At 40.5% G+C, this 21,946-nt stretch overlaps 1 protein-coding gene across 4 annotated transcripts in view; it reads right to left on the bottom strand.

Annotated features, from left to right (window-relative positions):
- The window catches only part of SOS1 (SOS Ras/Rac guanine nucleotide exchange factor 1), a 124,822-nt gene extending 108,748 nt beyond the window's left edge, over positions 1–16,074 (bottom strand). For 3 of the 4 annotated variants that reach the window (XM_045549445.1, XM_045549444.1, XM_045549443.1), the window contains exon 1: positions 15,960–16,074. In XM_045549445.1, the coding sequence (XP_045405401.1) occupies positions 15,960–16,046 (87 nt within the window). In that variant the 5' untranslated portion in view covers positions 16,047–16,074. Of the gene's footprint in view, positions 1–15,776; positions 15,802–15,959 lie in introns of those variants that run through there. The other variant, XM_045549446.1, reaches the window with a different exon arrangement.
- Between the last annotated feature and the right edge of the window lie 5,872 nt (positions 16,075–21,946).

The following is a 21,946-nucleotide window of genomic DNA, read 5'->3' on the forward strand; positions in this document are numbered from 1 at the left end:
ATTTTTGACTGTGCACAGGGTTGGTATCCGTAACCCCCATGTTATTCAAGGGTCACTACCTCAAGTAAAATGCTAATATAACACAGATCACCTATAATAGAGTCAAAAGGAGAATCCACTGCATTCAAGTCCTGCTAGTTTTATATATAGAACATATACCACAGACTGTGATGTTGGACTACAAATTTCAAATATAGTTAGTGGGAAGAAAATTGACCTTTGCCAATAGAATTTTAAAGTGTGAAGTGCCCTGGCTTGGAATAGGGAAGGATATAAATACAATATTTTTCCTTCACTGGAGACTTTCTTTCCAAGAGTTTATTTGCATAGCCACTACGAAGAATTATGTATAACTATCATTGCCATCTAAAAAGTAGTAGTTTCACAATGAAATAATTTTACTAAAACTTTCTAAGTTATTTCTATTTCCAAACACAATAAAACATCAGCTGGGGAAAAAAAATCTTTTTCACAAAAATTCATATGCAAATGCATGATACCATTTCTAAATGACTCACTTAAATGCAGCCAGAGAAAAACAATAGCTTATCTGTAGAGGAAAAACAGTTAAAATAACAGCAGATTTCTCATAAAAAACCACATAGGTCAGGAGAAAGTGGCACAATATTTTTTAGGTGCTAAAAGAAAACAGTTGTCAATTCAGAATTCTATACCCAACAAAAATATCCTCCTAGAATGAAGAAGAAATCAAGACACTCTCAGCTGAAACACAGCTAAGAAAATGTTTTGCCAGCAGACCTACCCTAAAAGAATGGCTAAGAAACAGAAGGGAAATGATAAAAGAAACTTCAGAGCATCAGGAAGGGAGGAAGACTATGGTGAGAAAAAATATGGGCAAAAATAATAGGCTTTCCTTTTCTTCTTGACCCTTCTAAATAATATTAATATTTGATAGGCCAGGCAGGGTGGCTTATTCCTGTGATCCCAGCACTTAGGGAGGTTGAGGCAGGAGGATCACTTGAGGCCAGGAGTTTGAGACCAGCCTGGGAAACACAGGGAGACTTTGTCTCTACAAAAAAAAAAAGGAAAGAAATTAAAAAAAAAATTTTTAATTAGCCAGGCATGGTAGTATGCATTTCTCACACATGTGAGAAATGTCTCTTGTCCATTTTCCAGTTGGATTGTTTGCTTTTTTGACTGTTGACTTTTGAGAGTTCTTTATATATTCTAGATACCAGTCCTTTGTTGAGTACGTGGTTTGGAGATATTTTCTCCCACTCTGTAGCTTGTCTTTTTGTCCTCTTCATGGGGTATTCTCAGAGTAAGAGTTTTTAATTTTGATGAAGTCCAGTTTATCAGTCTTTTCTTTTTATGGATCCTTTATGTCCAGTCTAAGAACTCTTTACGTATTCAGGGATCCCCAAACTTTTCTCCTAGATTTATTTTTTTCCTAGATTTATAATTTTACCATTTAATTCTATGATACATTTTGAGCATGTGTGTGCGTGCACGCAAGAATCAATGTAATATATCACAGTAATAGAATTAAGGTGGGAAAAAAACACATAATCTCTCAATTAACTCAAAAAGCATTTGACAAAATCCAACACCCTTTCATGATAAAAACACTCAGAAAGCTAAGAATAGAAGGGAATTTCCTCAACATGATAAAAGGCATCTATGAAAAACCTACATCTAACATCATACTCAATAGGGAAAGTCTGAAAACTTTCCCTCTAAGATCAGGAACAAGGATACCAACTTTCACCACTTCTCTTCAAACACTGTAATAGAAGTTCTAGCAAGAGCAATTAGACAAGAAAAAGAAAAGGCATCCAAATTGAAAAGGAAGAAATAAAACTATTTCTGTTTGCCAATAACATAATCCTATATATATTAATAAAAAAATCTCAAAGAATCCACAGGAAAGTTACTAGAGTTAATATTAAATTAATTCAGCAAAATTGCAGGTTACAAAATCAACACACAAAAAGTAGTTGTGTTGCTATACACCTGCAATGAATAATCTGAAAAGGAAATCAGGAACACAATCTCATTTAGCATCTAAAAGAATAACAACATCTAAAAGAATAAAATACCTAGAGATAGATTTAACCAAGGAGGTGAATTTTACCCTGAAAGCTACAAAACATTGCTATAGAAAATTAAAGATGAGCCAAATAAATGAAAAACCATCTTGTGTTCATGAGTAGGAAGACTTAACATTGTCAAGATTGCTATACTACCCAAAGCAATCTATAGAGTCAATGCAATCCTTAAAAAAATCCCAAAATCCTTTTTTTTTTTAAAGAGAGTCTCACTCTATCAGCCAGGCTGGAGTGAAGTGGTGCAATCATACCTCACTGTAACCTCAAATTGCTGGGCTCCTGTGATCCTTCTGCCTTAGTCTCCTGAGTAGCTGAAACTATAGGCACATGCTACCACGCCCAGCTAATTTTTAAAAAATTTTTTGTGTGTAGATACTGGGTCTTGCTATGTCACCCAGGCTGATCTCTAACTCCTGTCCAGGCCTCAAGTGATCCTGCTGCCTTGGCCTCCCAAAGTGCTGAGGTTACAAGCATGAGCCACTGCAACCCACTACAAAATCCTTTCTGCAGAAATGGAAATGCTGATCCTGAAATTCATATGGAATTTCAAGAGGTCCTAAAGAGTCAAAACAATCAAGAAAAAAAATCTGAAGACTCACACTTTCTGATTTCAAAACTTACTACAATGCTACAGTTGTCAAAATAGCATGGTACTGGCATAAGGATAGACCTATAGACCAACAGAATAGAATTGAGAGTCCAGAAATAAACCCATATATCTATGGCCAATTGATTTTTGGCAAGGGTGCCAAGTCCACTCAATGTGGAAAGAATAGTCTCTTTGACAAATTATGCAGGGACAAATGGATTTCCACATGCAAAAGAATGCTGCTGGACCCCCAACTCACACCAAACACAAAAACTAACTCAAAATGCATCAATGACCAAATATAAGAGCTTAAAACCATAAACCTCTTAGAAGAAAACATAGAGGTACATTTTCATCACCTTAGATTTAGCAATGGATTCTTAGATATGACATCAAAATCACTAACAATCAAAGAAAAAATAAATTGGACTTCATCAAAATTAAAAAATATTGTTCATTGAGAGTTTTTATCAACAAACTAAAAAAGACAACATTTTGGTTGGGTGTGAATGAGAAAAAATTTTTGCAAATCATCTATCTGATAAGGGTCTCATATCAACATATAATAAGGATCTCCTAAAATTCAACATCAAAAATAAAAACAACCAAATTAAAAAATGGGCAATGAATGGATATTTCTCTAAAGGCAATATACAAATGGCCAATAAGCACATGAAAAGATGCTCAAGATCATTACTCATCAGGAAAATGCAAACCACAAGCACAATAAGATACCATTTCACCCCACTGAGGATAGAATTAAAAAAAAAGAAAAGAACAAGTGTAGGCAAGAAGGTGAAGAAACTTATCTATGTTCATTGCTGGTAGGAATGTAAAATGCTGCAGCATCTGTGGAAAACAGTATGGCAGTTCCTCCAAAAGCCAGCCACAGCAATTACCAAACAACCCAGCAATTCCATTCCAAGGTTCAGACCCAAAAGAATTGCAAATAAGGACTCAAATGACACTTGTATGCCAATGTTCACTGTAGCATTATTCACGTTAGTCAAAAGGTACAAAGTATCCACATGAACATTAACAGGTAAATGGATAAACAAAATATGGTATATACACGTTAATAAAATGGAATATTCGGCCTTAAAAAATAATGAAATTCTGGTACATGTTATAACATGGATGAACCTTGAAAACATGCTAAGTGAAAGCAAGCAGATACAAAAATACAAATATTTTATGATTCCACTTATATGAAGTATCTAGAATAGGCAAATTGATAGAGACTGAAAGTAGATTAGAGGTTACGAGGGGCTGGGAGAGAGGGAAGTAGGAAGTTATTGCTTAATGTATACAGAGTTTCTATTTGGTATAATGAAAAAGTTTTGAAAGTTTGAAAATAGATAGTAGTAATTGTGAATTAGTATTACATTGTGAATGTAATTAATGGCACTGAATTGTACACTTAAAAATGGTTAAATGGCAAATTTAATGTTTTATATGTATTTTTACCACAATAAAAAATTCAAAGAAAAAGTTATTAAATATATGTATAGAAATCAGAATCCTACCAAAATCCTTAAAAAAATAGCTCTGACTATAATTATCAGTAAGTGTATTCCATTACAGGTCACTGAGCCATACATACAAAATAATTATTTGGGGAATTATAAAAGAATAACTAAAATTTCAGTTAGTTTATTATAAAAAGTCTACATTTATTAAAAACAAATTGGTTTTTTATTCTCAGGACTTGTTTTTTTATTTATTTTTAAATATAAATTAAAATAATATAAATATATACTTTCTATATACTAAGATTGATCCCATTTGCAGTTGGGCTGCTTTAGCACATATGGGCAGATTACAAATTCTTTTAATCAACACATGTAAGTTTTATAAAAGCAACAATTTTTAAATTTTATATCCATAATGCTTGCTATACAGTAAGTGCTCAACTAATTTGGTGAATAAAATCAAATTAGTAAAAATCAACATGAAATTAGCATTAAATAGACTCCTCAAATCATCTTGTTACAGTTTAAAAATACCTGTTTTTAAAATAGCATCTGAGTAATTCAGGATCCATAAAACCAAAATTTTAAATTACTTCTTTTCTCCCATGTATATCCTCCTAACCCCCAACTCCAAGGGGAAATTACCAGAATTTGACTTTATGAGGAATTTCATTTACTGATTTTTGTTTATCCCTATGAGGTAGCCCAGACTAGAAAGGAAAACCAACAAAGAGTCATCTTTGTGGCTGTATGGTTGGACAACTCAGGGTACTTACTGCTAGTTTGCCCGAAATACTCCTGGTTCACTAGTTTCTATAGCAATAATTTTGGGTACCATTTAAATTGTTTTCTTTTGTGTCACTGTTCGGTTTGTGGGTTTGTACATTAAAGATTTATTTATATACACATTGAATATAAAATACAAAATTCATTTGATTAGCTACTGAAGCAAACTGTATACCATTAATTTCAATGAAAACTAAGTTTTTGACTTTTGAGAATTTACCAAGACATCTTTTTCTTTTTTTTTTTTAAAGTATAAGGAGTTTTGTTTTTGTTTTGGAAGAAATTACCCACTTTAAGTGGGGAAAAACTGTAATTTATCCCAAATCAGGCAATTCATAGCCACAGAGATGACCCTGGCTGGCCATGAGAATAAGCCTTCTCAGATCTCTGACTACAGGGGAGCATAATTGACTGAGGGCCCTGGCAGCTGCACTCTGAAATCCATCATTGTGTTTGTGCTGAGGCCAGGCTCCTCACTGGCTCCTCCCAATCACTGACTGAGCATGGCAAGCATACTAAGGCAGGCCTATTCCTGAGAGACGTGGAATTCTTATGATAGGCAATTTTTACTCAAAGACTTCCTGAGGCCTTGGCAAACTTTCTTTAGTATTGCACTGCAGTCTAAGACACTTTCACCCAAAGTTCCTTCTTCCCTTACCTCTCTTCTTCACTTGGAGTCAGACTTACATCACAGTCTGACAACTCTCCCTGTCTCCTTCCCCCTTTTCCCTCACAACCATTTCCCCTAATAAGCTTCATACATGCCTAATCCTATTTTGGCATCTGCTACTAAGAGTACCTGGACTAACACAATGACAAAGACTTCCTTGGAAGCATCACACATATTTTTTTTTAATTAGCCATTTTAAATGAACTATTTCTAAAATATAGTATTTCCTTCCCTATTTGCTAAAATAGAACACACTGAACATGACAGTTTCAATGCCTTTTGACTGGTGAAGATCTCGACTAAGACCTACCTAACGCATTAGTAGTGTATTGTTGAGGAGAAAGAACCACACACAATTGAACAAATATATACTGAGAACTTGCTATACAGGAGAAATATGCTAAGCATTACAAGGACTACAAAGCTAAGTAGGACCCTATTCTTACCCTCAAGGAGCCCCCAATCTAGAAGAGGAGAGAAACCACAGATGCAAACAAAACTTTAAAAGGAAAATTGCCATTAAGGGCTAAAATTGAGGTATAAGGTACTAAGGATATGAAGAGAGATGCATTCTATTTAGGGGAGGGAGTCGCAGCAGAAAGACTTTGTGAAGGAGGTGGCATTTGAAATGTATTTTGAAAGCAATCATCATCAGAGCCTTTAGGCTGTATCTGCCTGTAATTACCAAGGACAATGCAACAAAAAATACTTGGCTATCTCCCCAAAGTATAAATCCCTCCTATCACAATTCTCTCACACCTTCTCCTCCCCACAGTACTGATGGTTTCTTAGTTCCCTCCAAACAGGATCCTCTCCCAGTATTCCCTCTATTATCACCATCATCATTTACACCCCTCAGTCAGAAACCTGGGAATCCTCTTTGACTCCTCTCTCACTACTCTGCTCAATCTACCTCTAAATCTCTCTAAAATTTGTCTATTTTTCTGTTTCCCTACAGCTACTGCCCTAGTCAAGACCACCACCATCCCTTCCACGAATTGCTGCAAAATTCTAACTGGCTTTCCTGCCTGCAGTTCAGTCCCTATTTAATCTATGCTCCACAGAGCTGACAGTGATCCTTCAAAATTCGTATTTGCCTGTTCCCTGCTTAAAACCCTCCAGTTGCTCCCCACTGCTCACAAGATAAAATGTAATAATTTGGTTCACAAGATCCGGCCCCACACTCCAGACTCCAGCTACTCAGATTACTAAAATACAGACTTCCTCTTAACCTCCAAGCTACCACAAATCCTTGAAATTTATTTCCTCCTGTGAATTCTTAGGTGGCTAACTCCCATTTCCATTTAAAATGTCACTTCCATCACTCCCAAACATAAGCAGACAAGGATAGTCTCCTAGCTGCCCATCGCAATTCCAAGACCATTACTCCTCAGCCCATTCTTTACAATCTGTGCTATCTTTCCATTAACTAGTGCCTTTAAAATTCTTACTTTTTTATGCAGCAGAACCCCCTTTTTCCCCAAATGAAATCTCATACAGAGCCCCAATATGTAAAAGGGCTGTTCCTCAGCTAAAAGTAGGGGGTTTGGGCAGGGCACAGTGCCTCACACCTGTAATCTCAGCACTTTGGGAGGGTCTCTTGAGGCCAGGAGTTTGAGACCCCATCTCTACAAAAAATGTTTAAAAAATTAGCTGGGCATGGTTGTGCACACTGTAGTACCAGCTATTCAGGAGGCAGAAGCAGGAGGATGGCTTGAGCCCAGGAATTTGAGGTTATAATGAGCGATTACAGTAAGCTATGATCGTGCCACTACACTCCAGCCTGGGTGACAGAGCGAGACTCTGTCTTTAAAAAAATAAATAAATACAAATAAAAGTAGGGGGCTTCAAAGCCTTGTTCATTCAGTCTCCCTCTCTCCTGAGGCACTTCTTCCCTAAATCTAAGGTACAGGACAATTAGAGCACCATTGCACTGCACTACCTTTCCTACTCAAAGGAGGCAACACAGTATAGTGGAAAGAGTTGTCTTTGAAGCTAGACAGACTTAAGTTCAAATCCTGATTCTACTCCTTAGAAGATCTTGAGCAATTTGCCCTCTGAAGATCCATTTCCTCAGCTGTAAAACTGGGATATTATCACCTTGAAAAGTCAATGAGTGAAACAGAGATAAGTATGTAAATTATAGTGCCTAGAATACTAGCACATAGCAGGAACTCAATAAAATACTGTCTGCCATGATTTATTATCCCAGGAATGAAAACTGGTTTTAACATTCAAAAAGATCTAGAAATACTAAAACAATATTTCAAAAGAACCAACTGGAGTACTTATATTACCTAACTTCAGGACTTACTATAAATCTATAGTAAGTGACAAACAGATCAATGAAATAGAATGGACAGCCTAGAAATAAACCAATAGATAGACACAGATATTGTGTGTGTGTGTGTGCGTGTGCGTGTGTGTGTGTGTGTGTGTGTGTGTGTAGTCATCCCTTGGTATCCATGGGGGATTGGTTCCAGGACCTCTCTCAGACACCAAAATCTGCAAATCCTCAAGTCACTAACATAAAATGGTATAGTATTTGCATAGAACCTATGCATATCCTCTTGTATACTTTAAAATATCTCTAGATTACTTACAATACCTAATACAATGTAAATGCTATGTAAATAATTGTTACCCCGTATTGTTCAGGGAATAATGACCCCCCCCCAAAAGTCTGTACATGTTCAGTACAGACACAATTTTTTTTCCCTCAAATATTTTCAATGGTTGGTTGAATCCACGAATTCAGAGGGCTGAATGTATATATTCACACAAAAACAAATCATGTAATTTTCATAAAAACACCAACAATCCAACAGGGAAAGGAAGGTCTCTTCAGCAAATCTCAAATAACTATATATTAGCATGAAAAACAAATGAATCTCAATTCATACCTTATATTATACACAACAATTAACTTGAAATGGACCGCAGAGCATGTAAAAGCTAAAACTATAAAGCTTTTAGAAGAAAACATTAGGAAAATATCCTCAGGATTTGGTGGCAGGCAAAGTGTTCCTAGACACAGAGAGCAATAACCTTAAAAGAAAAAATGGCTATATTTGACTCCATCAATACTAAAAACTTCTGCTCATCAAAAAACACCCTTAAGAAAATAAATAGGCAAGCCACAGGCTAGAAGAAAATATTCATAAAATATATATCTGAGAAGAGACAGTTATCCAGGATATATAAAGAACATTTATAATTCAATACTAAAAAGAAAAACAACTCAATTTTTTTTTTTTTAAGAGACAGGGTCTTGCCCAGGCTGGAGTACAGTGACTATTAACAGGCATGACAGCATCAAACTCCTGTGGTCAAGCAATCCTCCTGCCTCAGCCTCCTGAGTAGCTACAACTACCATCGTACTCAGCTTTTATTTTTTTAAATGGGCAAAAGATTTAAGCAGACACTGACCAAAGGAAGATATATAAGTGGCCAATGAGAACACAAAAAAGTGTTCAGTATCATTAGGCCTCAGGGTAATGTAAATTAAAACCACAATGAGATACTACTATGAACTCACCACAATGACTAAAACTAAAGAGTCGTAACACCAAATATTGGCAAGGATGTGGAGCAACTGGAACTCTCATACATTGCTGATGGGAATATAAAATGGTACAACCACTTCAGGAAAAAGTCTGGCAGGTTTTTTTAAAAACTAAACAGACACCTATCCTATGAGCCATTTCTCCTGGTATTTACCCAAGAGAAATGAAAACATATGTCTACAAAAAGACTTGCATAAGAACATTCATGGCAGCTTTATTCATAATAGCCCCAAACTTAAAACATCCCAGGTGTCCATCTACTGGCTAAGCAAACTGTGACATATTCATCTGATGGAAAAAAGAACTGAATTCTTGATAAACACAACCTCAAAACCTCACCAAAAATGTATACTGTATGATTCTATTTACATGATGTTCTAGAACACATAAGATTAATCTATGATGGGATGACAAAAGATCAGAATAGTGGTTGCCTCTGGGAGGTAGGGGCAGGAGTTGACTAAGAAGGCACATGAGGGAAATTTTAGGAATGATGGTAATGTTCTACATCTTGGTAGACACCTGGATTATATGCATTTGTCAAAACTCATTAAATGGTGCAATTAACATGTGCGTATTCCACTGTAGATAAAAGTTACTCCCCCCACCAAAAGAACTGCAAACAAACACTAAACTCTAGTTAATGATATGCATGCTTTAGTGTTGGGGATGAAATGTACTGATGTGTGCAAATTACTTTGAAATACATCAAAACATAAGATGGACTGAAGAGTGGTGGAAGGGATGGATAGGCATGTGATAAAGCAAACATAATAAAATGTTAATATAGAATCTAGGTATATGGGGTTTAATATAGAATTCTTTCAACTTTTCTGTGTATTTGAAAATTTTCCTAATAAAATGTTAGGGTAAAAACTTGATCACAAGACAAAAAAATTCTAAAATTAAGTGCAAAGTTATTTCCTATTCTATCTACAGATGTAATAAACAATACATTAGAGGAGGTGAGAAGTAGTTGCCACTTTTACTACCACTTGGTTAAAGCATCCTTAATGCTGTTATTCTGGACCTCCCTGCCACTCCTGGATTACAGTCTTCCTCTCCACTGCAATACATACCATAATCCTTGTGGACTTCATCATCATTCCTACATGCAACCAACCCGTCATTCAACACATCAACTTCAGAACTCCTAAATGTCTCATCTCTGGAATCTTAAAACTCCAAAATATGACAATTGTCATCATCCCCAATTATAATCCCCTGCCTGCTCCCATTACTGTCCTCTTCTAACTAGCTCACCGAGATTTCTAATGCATACAGCCTTCATTTTTCTTCCAGTACATTGGCTCTCTTATAGCCTTTTTTCCTCTCTACCACCTAAAATATCCCTATTCTCTTAGTTTCCACTGCAGCCACCTGCAACCAACTATCTTCTCTTCCCATTTACCTGAACTGATAAGTGCTGCTGGAAGAAACTCTCACAACTGCCAGACCAATCCTACTCCAAATTTATAGTCTCCACACTCAGCACTGCTCAGCAATTCCTTCCTAAGACACCAGTTGGCTCCCTTCTCCACTCTCCACAGCAGCAATTCCAAAACTTCATCATTCTTCTCAAACTCCTTACTCATTTCTCCTTCCCCAATCTATGTCAAAAATCTTGCCTTTCATTTAATCATGAAAATAGAGGGTACTAAGCATGAATTCCCTGCTATCCAATCTACAAATCCATCTTTATCTCCCTCCCTACCATCTCAGAAGAAAGAATGTCATCACCCCTGCCAGAGGTAGCATAAGTACTGTTTAAAAATGCAAATTCTGTAACCAAATTACTTGGGCAAATTAAACTTTCCAAACATCAGTTTTCTCTCCTGTAAAATGGAAGCAATAATAGTATCCTATGAGAATTAAATGAGAACATATGTGTAGCAATTAAAATAGTATCTGACAATTCAAGGCAAATCCCATTGCTTGTGTTCCTGAATACTTCTTCTTCTTCAGTACCTTCACAAGCATTCTCTACCAGCTCTTTCCCCGAATGCTCTTAACAAGTTTCTGTCACCTTCAAATAAGAAACAAAAATGTCTCTCCCAGTTTTGAATCCCCTTCTTGCCTCAGCATTATCTTTTCCCTTCACTTCCAAGCTTCTAGAAAAAAATAATCTAAAAAAAGGGGGGGGGGATCATCTGTCCTTACTATTCTTACTTTTTCCATGTTCTTCCATCTTTTACCCTCACACTAAAACTGTTCTGACATAGTGACCAATGACCTCTTAGCTGTCAAACCTAACACTTTTTAGGTACCTTATTTGACTTTCCTGTAGCCTAACACAGTTAACAACTCCTTTCTTGAAACCCTTTATATTTTAAGCCAGGTTTAAGATCAAAAAAAGAAAAAGGAAAAAAGAAACTCATTCCTCTTTCAATTTATCATATACTAGAGTCTCATTCCTTCTGCCTGATTCCTTCCTTCTCAATCTCTTTTGATCACTGCTTTCCCTCTGTTTTCTCCCTATACACTATTTTCTACTCTTCTCCTCCAGTTCTGACGACAGCCCTATTTGTCTTACTCTAAACATTTTCAGTGAGTGGTCTCATCTATTTTTTTTTAACACCTTCGTTGAGGTACAATTGACATATAATAAACTGCACATATTTAAACTGCACAAGCTGAGAATTTTAGCATATGTGTACACTCCATGATGGCATTTAGCTTCCTTCATTCAGCATAATCATTTTGAGATTCAGCCATCAATAGTTTATTCCTTTCTATTGCTAAGTAGTATTCCACTATTTGGCTATATCACAATTTGTATGTTCATTCACTTGTTGATGGACATTTGCGCTGTTTCTAGTTTTTGACTGAATAGAGCTGCCATGAACATTCATGTATAAGTCTTTGTACAGATACAGGCTTCATCTATACTCATGGCTTTATTTACACACTTAAGAGTTCCAAATCAGATACCAACAATCAATTGCCAATTAGAGAAGTCCACCTGGATAGCCCCACAGAACTTTTAAATCAACATGTCCAAAAATCATCTTATGCCATTCCTCTCTCCACCCCAAAGCCTTCTCCTCCTACGTTCTCCATCCTGACTAATGGTGCTCATACCAAAAAGAAAACTCTTCCTGCTCCCTTGTCATTCCTCCAATCACTCCATGAGTTACTAGGTCCTGTCAATCCTGCCTTTTAAACACCTTTTAAATAAAATCCCTCCCCACATTTCCATCCTTAATGCACCCTTAATTCAAATGCATATCATCTCTTTGGCTGAACTATTAAACCAGCCTTCTAACTTTTCTCCTTACTTCACGTCTCATTATTTTTCAATCCATTTTCCACTCTATAGCCAAAGTGAATTTTCTAAAATTCAAATCTGCTGTTACTCTCCTACCTAAAACTCCTCAGTGACTTCTATTTTCCTCAAGATAAAAAATTCAAATTTCTTAGCTTAACATGTAAAAAATGGCCTATAAACCAATTGTCTCTCCAGATTCATCCCCTGCCACTTCCCATCATGTTCTAATTTAGTCTTTTCTGATTATGTAATTTACCTTTTTATCCTCAGTGCCAAGGGCAATACCTGGTCTGTGGTAGGCATGATATATATGTGTAACAGGTAAGATAGGACTTAGACTCATAGATGTAGTGAGACAGATCCAGTAGAACATTCTGGGCATATTCAGGAAAAGTAGCAGCCCAGTCTGGCTAAACCATAAAGAACATGAAAAAGTATGGCAGGCAATCCAGTCAGAAAAGCAGGATGAAACCAAATCATCAATCACTATCCATTCCATGCTAACAACTGTGCACTTTAGCCTATACTGAGCTCAAAAGACATTGATGGTTCTGAACAAGAGTGTGACATGTTCAGAAATGTACTATAACTTCTGAAATTTGAAAAATAGAAGGCAGGGTGGGGGGACAGTGAACTGAGTTAAGAAGGATCACTGTAGTATGGGAAAGGAGACTCAATTATAACACTTGGCAGAGGAAATAGATTAGAAGAACATGTCAAAAGGGAATGAACATACAGGCTCTACTTGGCTGTGGGCAGTAATGCAAAGAGAGAAGTCAGAGATGACTCCAAAGTTTGAACCAGTGAAATGAAATAAACCCATTAATCAGGAAGAAATTTTTTTAATGGTAGGAAGAGGGAGGTGATGGCTTTAGTTTGGGTATTCCCTCACCCATTTATTCAAAATGAATGCCTACTAGGTGACAAGCACTGTATACATGGGGAATAAAATGAGGATAAAATTGGATTCTCAGGAGCATCCAATCTAGCGGGGGGAGACAAGTAAATGGGAACTTAAAATTCACCATTAGGAGCTAGGATAAAGTGTGAAAAGAAAACAAAGTAGGGATATCCAACTCAGCCCTGATAATTTGAGAGAGTCCATGTTGAGTGGACTCTCTCAGAAAGGTTGAGTGAGTCCAGAAGGATTAGTGTTAGGCCAGGCAAAGAAGGGCACTCCACCAGGTGAAGGGACCAGCATGTCCAAAGAGCTTCGGGTAAGAGAACACAAATTGGATACATCTACAAATAGTCCAATAAGTCTGAAGGAAGAGATCAAGATATGGAGATATCCACATGAAATGCCCAGTAGGCAAGTAAAAATGCAGGTTCTGACCTACCAACAGCATACCCAGATATGAAATATACTGTATTTTCACCCTTGTTTTAGGTGGCTTAGAATCATTGTTAATGGATATTTAAATAAATATTGGCTGGGCGAGTTGGCTCACACCTGTAATCCCAGCACTTTGGGAGGCTAAGGCGGGAGGATCACTTGAGCAAAGGAGTTCAAGACCAGCCTGGGCAACATAGTTAAACCCAGTCTCTACAAAAAATAAGAAAAATTAGCCAGGCGTGGTGGCACATATCTGGTTGAGGCAAGAGGATCGCTTGAGCCCAGGAGTTGGAGGATACAGTGAGCTATGATTGTGTCACTGCACTCAAGCCAGGGCAACAGAGGGAGATCCTGTCTCAAAAATAAATAAATAAGTATTGAAAGAACCTTACTCATCAGCTAGGCTGTGTACACTTCTACCTCCTCCTATCACTTTCACTGCTAGGGTGTCTCTACTTAAAGTCAAAAGCTGGTTTACGTAAATAAGAGGACTAGTGGAAACTGTGGTAAATTGGAGATACACGCCCTGTCTAAAGAGGGCAGCCATTTACTCACCTCCAGAAGTTTACTGCCTTGCTTGAACACAGGCCCTAAGTAATCTTCCTATTCTTTAAGAAAAGCTGAAAATTTAGATTTTTATGTAATATTTCCCATTTTTAAATATTAGCAACTAGTTACATTTAAAAATAAAACAACATTGTGCCAGCCAAACAAAATGCTTCTGTGGACAGATTTCAGCAAGGGCCACCCACCAGTGTAGCAGAGTTAGACCAGGTCTGCCAACTTCTATGATGCTCTTTCCACTACTTCAAAGGATTCTCAGCTGGTATCTTAGTGATTCCCCTGGGATTTTCTTTATAAACAAAATGGCCCCAAAGTGGCAATGCTTTATGAGTTCCTTTGTATGTTTTTAAACAATTTTCCTGTCTCCTGTTATCCCCTAAGGATACCAGCTTCTAGCATCCCTGAGACCTCCTACTCGGAAATAGAGCCTGATGCAATTTCTAAGGAGTAAAAGATACAAGGTATATGGCATCTCTTTAGTTTTGTTTTTTTTTTAATCACAGATGTTTGTGACTAGTGAGATACTTGACGAAAAAAGTCAGTAACTTAAATCAGAAATGTATGTGCAAATTCTGCTAACAAACCAAATAGTTTCCACTGCAAGATACCAAGAGGGGGAGGAAGAGAACAGGGCAAAAGGGAAAGTAAAAGTTGCTAGCCTTTGAGAAATATCAGACCCCTTTTAAGACATTATGCTAAAGTACAAATGTTTAACACAAAATGTACAACATAATCTCAATTTTTAGTAGAAGCAAAACCATTTTAACCAGACAGCACGAAACATTCTTTGAGCAACAAGAAATTGAAATTTAGAAACACTGTTAAAAGAGTAAAGCAATCTCTATAGAAAAGGTAAAAGAAAAGGAAACAAAAATAGTCTAGTAGTGACAATGTTGCTTTAGAAGCTTTTAAAATGTAACAACATTTCCTAATTACACTAAAACATTTAAAAGCACAGATCATAGAGTAACTTTAGATAACAATGTGGCAAACTTAAAAAACATACAAAGGCTAAAAATTCTAAACAACAAACGAAATGGCAGTACCAATATTCTCAAACCTCAAAGAAAAAAAAAATCTGAAAATGCTAGCATGTGCAGCCAGCCCTTGTTAATCGGAGGTGCGGGGGAATTTAGGAGAATGAAGAGCGATTATTGAGGGCGAGTAAAGCAGGCCATGTTCCTGCTGGCAGGCGAGCTCGCAATTACTTAGAGCAAGCATTATGGCCAGAGCATTCTCAAGCCACTAAAACGGGCGTACTGGACACCTAAAACCGGAGGCTGACAGCAGCTCTGGGGTGAGACCGAGAAGGCGGAAAAGTGGCCTGCTTTGACCTCCACTGAAAACTGAGGCTCCTCCAACTGTTGTCTCTGAATCTAAGGGCAGAACATTAACCTCTCGGTGGTTGGATCATTCGGACAAAGTCTCCCCGGCTGCCTGCGGCCTTCCCACTCACCGGGTGAATGTCAACGCCGAGTGTGGGGGAACCTCTCAGCGTGCACGGTCCTTTCCGAGAGGCGGCGAGACAGGGAAGAAAGACGGCCCGGCGCGCGCCCCGCCTCCCCGGCCCTTCCCCGGCCCCGGCCCGGCGCCCGCGCTGGGGGTGCAGCCGAGGAGCGGGGTCCCGCGCGCTCCTCACCTTTTTCAGCGCAGGCACCAGCAGCCCCCGCCACTTGGGCGCGTTCTCTTCGCTGAAAAACTCGTACGGCAGCTGCTGCGCCTGCATGGTGCCCCCGGGGCGCCTCTGGGCGGGGAGAGGGGCGGCGGCGGCGGCCGGGCCGGGGAGCCGCGAGAGGGCGAGCTCGCAGCGCGGAACAGGGCCGCGGCCCCACCGGACGGCCCGGCCCCCTCCGGGCGCCGCGCAGCCGGGCTAGCCCCGGCGAGGGGGCTGGGGGGCGAGGCCCGCGCCCGGCCACCCACCCGACACGAGGGCCAGCTGCGGAGAGCGAACGCAGCCCGGAGGCGGCGGCATCCCGCACCACCGCCCCGGGGCCAGGCCCCCCGCCCCTCCCCGGCCCGCCGGCGCCGCCCCGGGCTGCCCTCCGCCGCGGCCGCCGCCCGCCCGCCGGGGCTGCACTCCCGGGCCCGGCCTGGCCCCGCTGTGAGAGGGTGTGTGGAGGGACGCTCCGGCCTCGGCGCCTGCTCCGCACAGCTGGGACTCCGAAACGCGGGAGCCCCCGGCGGGGCGGAGGTGGGGTGGGGGTCTAGCGGGGGAAGGGAAGGGCCCGAGGTCGTTGTTGGGGAATCTGGCTGCCCTGAGGTGCCGCCGCCGACGCCGGTGTAGGGCTGGAGCTTCCTACTAGCGAACTGAACCTGCTCGCTACTGAGCATGCGCCGCCGGGCTGGGCTGGTTCGCTCCGGGTTTTCCGGCTCCCCTTGAAGGAGCAGGGAGGCACTGGAGAGGGAGGGCGCCCGGCAGGGCTGTGGCTGCGCTCCTGGGGGCTGCAGGGGAGGGGCGAAAGGGCTTGGGATGTGGAACCCTAGCAGAGTGGGGCCTGCAGGGGGGGTTCGAGCTACAGTAAAGAGGCCCCCCCATTGTGTGGTCGAGCCGTGAGGGATCCTACCCCTCTCTCGGAGTCCTAGGGCCTTTCGTTTCGAAAAGGGGTGTATGTACTTTGTTCCCGAACATGAAGATAAGGACTGGCCAGCGCATGCAATGTATATATAGTAAACAGACTGGACAAAAGATAGCAGCCCTGGTCATGAAGCCTACTGCTAAGTATTTGCTGGCTCGTGGAAGTGATTGCAATGTCTCTATTCGGTCTTTCCACATCATCAAAAATAAAATGTGTATGTGTAGTATTGATTTTCTGTGTATGTGTTTTACATTCAATGTGTTCATCTTTCCAACCCACTTCAAGTGTGAACTCCAATAAGGACTCACCCTCAATTGACATAGAAACCTCTTCTACAGATCACAGAGCACTGCACTTAACGCCCCTCTCAGGGCATTTATTCTATCATGTTTTGTATTTTTTGTGGGTTTTTTTTTTTTTTTCCGACTAGATAATAAACTCCTGGAAGGCAAATCTTTTTCACCAGGGATTCTACACAAAATAGGCACTTAAGGAATGTTTGTGGAATGCTAAAGAAACAGTATCTATAACTTGTCCCTCCATCCCAGGGATGCAAATATTTGTTTATAATACTGGCATTTTCAGGCGGGCACTTCACGGTTTATCATCAAACGCTTTTTGAGTATCATCTCCTTTAATCCTCATAGCAACCCTATTGTTTTCATTTCACAGATGAGAAGACAGCTAGAGAACTAGCCTGGGTTGAAGCTACACTGTATTCTCCTATTCTTGAGAAATATAAGCAGGATCACACAAATGAGAAGTGTTCAAGCAGTGGTTCTTAATCTTTACAGGACCTCCTTGGAAATCTGATAAAAGTTGTAGGTTCAAGCCCAGCATGGTGATTTCCACCTGTACTCCCAGATACTTGGGAGGCTGAGGTGGTAGGATCACTTGAGCCCAGGAGTTTGAGGCTACAGTGAGCTATGATTGCACAAAAGCACATAAACCTGGGTGACAGAGTGAGACCGTGTCACTGAAAAAAAAAAGTCTTAGGTTCTTTCCCTTGAAAATATACACACATGATTTACATTTAAAAAGTTTCCCCCACTTTCAAAGTATTTGGAATGTCATTTTGAAATCCATCCATAAATCCTCTAGGTCTGTGGTTCCGAGTCCCCAGGCAATGGACCAGTACTGCTGTGTGTGGCATATTAGGAACGGGGCTCCACAGTATGAGGTGAGTGGAAGGCCAGTAAGTGAAGCTTTACCTGTACTTACAGCCGCTCTCCATTGCTGGCATCATGGCCTGATGACCCCCTCCTGTCAGATCAGCGGTGGCATTATATTCTCATAGGAGCATGAACCCTACTGTAAACTATGCATGTGAGGGATCTAGGTTGCCTGCTTCTTATGAGAATCTAATGCCTGATGATCTGAGGTGGAGCTGAGGCAGTGATGCTAGCACTGGGGAGTGGCTGCAAATACAGATTATCATTAGCAGAGAAGTTTGACTGCACAGAGACCATAATAAGTCAATTGCTTGCAGACTCATATCAAAACTCTATCAGTGAGTAGCAAGTGACAATTAAGCTGCATCTGGTGGCAGGCGTAAAGTCAGAATCCAACATTTATTTTAGTTCGAGTGTGACCCACCCATTGTTTTATTTACCACTTCCGTCCGCACCTCTTTCCCACACTGCTCACTTGTCACAGTCACAGTTTTGGTAAGCCCACAAGCTAACCCTAGCAAAAATGAGTAAAAAACAAACATCGCTGGAAAGCTTCTTTGAAAAAGGGAAAGACTCAATGATGAGAAAGTAGAAGACTCTAAGATTGCCAACAAAGTGAAAGCTACATTAAAAAAAAAAATACCAAGAGTCCTACTTAAATTCCGGGTTCATTGCAACAGGTGACTCACATTCTCCAAGCACACTTTGTATAATATGTGACAACCAGCTATCCAACAAAGCCATGAATCCTTCAAACTGCTTCACCACATGGAGACCAAGCACCTTGCATTAAAAGACAAGCCTTTAGAGTTTTTCAAAAGAAAAAAATGTGAACACTAAGAACAGAACCAATTATTGAAGGCTACCACTTCATCAAATGTGTCTGCACTGAGAGCATCATTCTTAGTGGCTAACCACATTGCTAAAGCTAAGAAGCCCTTTACTATTGGCGAAGAGTTGATCCTGCCTGCTGCTAAGGACGTTTGCCTTGAACTTTTAGGAGAGGCTGCAGTTCAAAAGGTGGCACATACTCCTCTTTTGGCTAACACTGTAACTAGACACATTGATGAAATAGCAGAGGATATCGAGGCACAATTTTTAGAGAGGATTAATGAGGCACACATTAATGGTACACAATCCAGGCTGACCAGTCTACCGATGTTGACAAGAAGACAACAATGCTTGATTTTGTGCAATATATTTTTCAGGATGTGCATGAGGATATGTGCACTTTTGTTGCCAATCAACACCACAGTTGCAGAGTTATTCATGTCTTTGAATGATTACATATCAAGAAAACTGAATTGGTCATTTGTGTCGGCATATGCACAGACAAAGAGGCTGCCATAACTGGACAGCTTTCTGGTTTCCCTACTCGGATCAAGGAGGTTGCTTCTGATGTGAGTCTATGCACAGTCTCATCCACAGAGAAATGCTGGCTAGCCGAAAAATGTCACCTGAACTAAGCAACGTTTTGGATGTGATTAAAATTATCAACCACATTAAAGCACATGCCCTCAACTCATGTGTCTTCACGCAGCTCTGTGAGCTGCAGAGCACACACATCTTCTCTCATACACAGAAGTGAGCTGGCTTTCTAAAGGTAGATCACTGGCCAGAGTTTTTGAGGTATGAGAGCCACTCCAGAGATTTCTTTTAGGAAAAGAGTCACCACTGGCAGCACATTTCAGTGACGCAGAATGGGTCACAAAACTTGCTTACTTGTGTGACATATTCAACCTGTTCAATGAACTCAATCTGTCACTTTAGTGGAGAATGACAACGGTGTTCAAGTCGGCAGAGAATGTGGCTGCATTCAAAGCCAAGCTAGAATTATGGGGGCAACAAATAAACATTGGGATTTTTGAAAAGTTTCAAACATCAGCAGAGATTTTGAAAGAGACTGAACCAGGGCCTTCTTTCTACCAACTGGTGCACAATCGCCTATCTCAGCTTGCAAAAGAGTTTGAGCATTACCTCCCAACCACAAAAGACTCCCCGAACTGGGAAGGAATGGATATGTGACCCAATCGTGAACAAGGTAGGTTAATGGAGTCTGTCCTTGCTAGAAGATGATCAACTGCTTGAGATTGCAAATGATGGTGGCCTTAAAAGTATGTTTGAGACAACATCAAATCTCCATAAGTTCTGGATTAAAGTCAGGGCAGAATATCCTGAGATTGCCACAAAAGCACTGAAAAGCCTGCTTCCATTTCCAACATCCTGTCTTTGTGAGGCAGGGTTTTCTGCAGTGACAGCAACCAAAACGAGATTATGGAGTTGACTGGACATAAGCAACACACTTTGGGTGTCACTGTCTCCCATCTCCCCCAGATGGGACTGTCTAGTTGCAAGAAAACAAATTCAGGGCTCCCACTGATTCTGCATTATGGTGAGTTGTATAATTATTTCATTACATAGTACAATGTAATAATTATAGAAATAATGTGCACAATAAATATAATGCACTTGAATCATCCTGACTCCCCCCTCTCAAATCTTCCATGAAACTAGTCCCTGGTGCCAAAGAGGTTGGGGACCGCTGCTCTAGGTAAGAAGGAGTGGAGGAAACTACAGCTTGTAGAGGAGTTGGGGGCAGGAGAAAGGGTCTCAGAAGAGAATATGTCAGCCATCTTCAAATATTTAAAGGGCTGTGATATGGGGAAATGATTGGTTTGTGCGGTTCTAAATGACTGAACCAAGATCCACCCTCTGCTGCAAACTACTATTGCTTGGCTTCCCATTGCTCTTAGAATACATTTCAAACTTCTTACCATAGCCTACAAAGCTGTGCATCTGGCTCCTGCTGACATTCCCAATGTTTTCTCACCATTCGCAACCTTGGTTCACAACACTAAAGTCACTATGGACTTTTGTCTATTCCTAGCAAACGCCAACTCCTTTCTTGCTTTCAAGGACTGCTCTTCTCTCAGACTATAACTCCTAGTCATTCACTTGGTTGGCTATAAATGTCACCACCTCCAAGAGGCCTTTTCTGACCACTCTAAGTAGTTCCCACTTGTGTGTTTCTACCATAAGTCCTTCTTATTTCCTTGCTAGCACTGAACTAGGCCTCTATTTTTGGTTGTTGGTCTCCTCCCCATCCCCCCCACCCCCGCTTCGCCCCCAACTAGAATATAAACTCCAAGAGAGCAACAATCTTGTGTTTCTAGTTCGTAATTGTATCCCCAGAATCAACAATGCCTGCACAGTAAGTGGCAATAAATAGTGTTGAAAGAATGAAAGTTGCATGCGGGAAACTTTCAGGAAGACTAAATAATCAAAGGTGTCCTTAAGAAACATGCGATCTCGGGTATGCAAGTAAAAACTGTACACTCGGATGTCGGGGAGAGTTAAGAGGTTAGACTTGTTGACCTCCAAGGTCCCCTTCAACTCCAAATCTCTGATTTGATCGCAAAGGAAAACAAGTCCTAGAAACACGGACTACAGCCTAGGCTGGGCATGCTTGGTGGCCGGGGCAGGTTTTCACTAGCATGGAAGTTTTGGCCGCAGATTGAGAAAAACCAGCTGGAGGAAAATTGCAGCGAAGAGACTCGGTGCCTCTCTAGGAGGGAGTGTCAGAATAGGCACCGTTAAGATCAAGGAACACCTGAGCCCCTCTGTACTATACGTATATTTCATGGGACAAAACGCCCAAAGGCATCAGCAAGCGAAGACAGCAGTGTGGACTCAGAAATGTGTAGATGTGTACGCGCGTGCCTACGTAAAAGTCCCCGGGGCCCCTGAGCTCTAGCCACCGACCAGCTCCCCGAAGCGCAGGCGCAGAGGCTTCTTTTCACGCCCCTCCTTAGACCTACAGAGCCTCGCACCACGGCGGACATGACGTAGGGGGGCGTGTCCAGGCGGACTAGCCGAAG

This window comes from Lemur catta, chromosome 4, assembly GCF_020740605.2.
Source record: "Lemur catta isolate mLemCat1 chromosome 4, mLemCat1.pri, whole genome shotgun sequence".
Taxonomy (NCBI): domain Eukaryota; kingdom Metazoa; phylum Chordata; class Mammalia; order Primates; family Lemuridae; genus Lemur; species Lemur catta.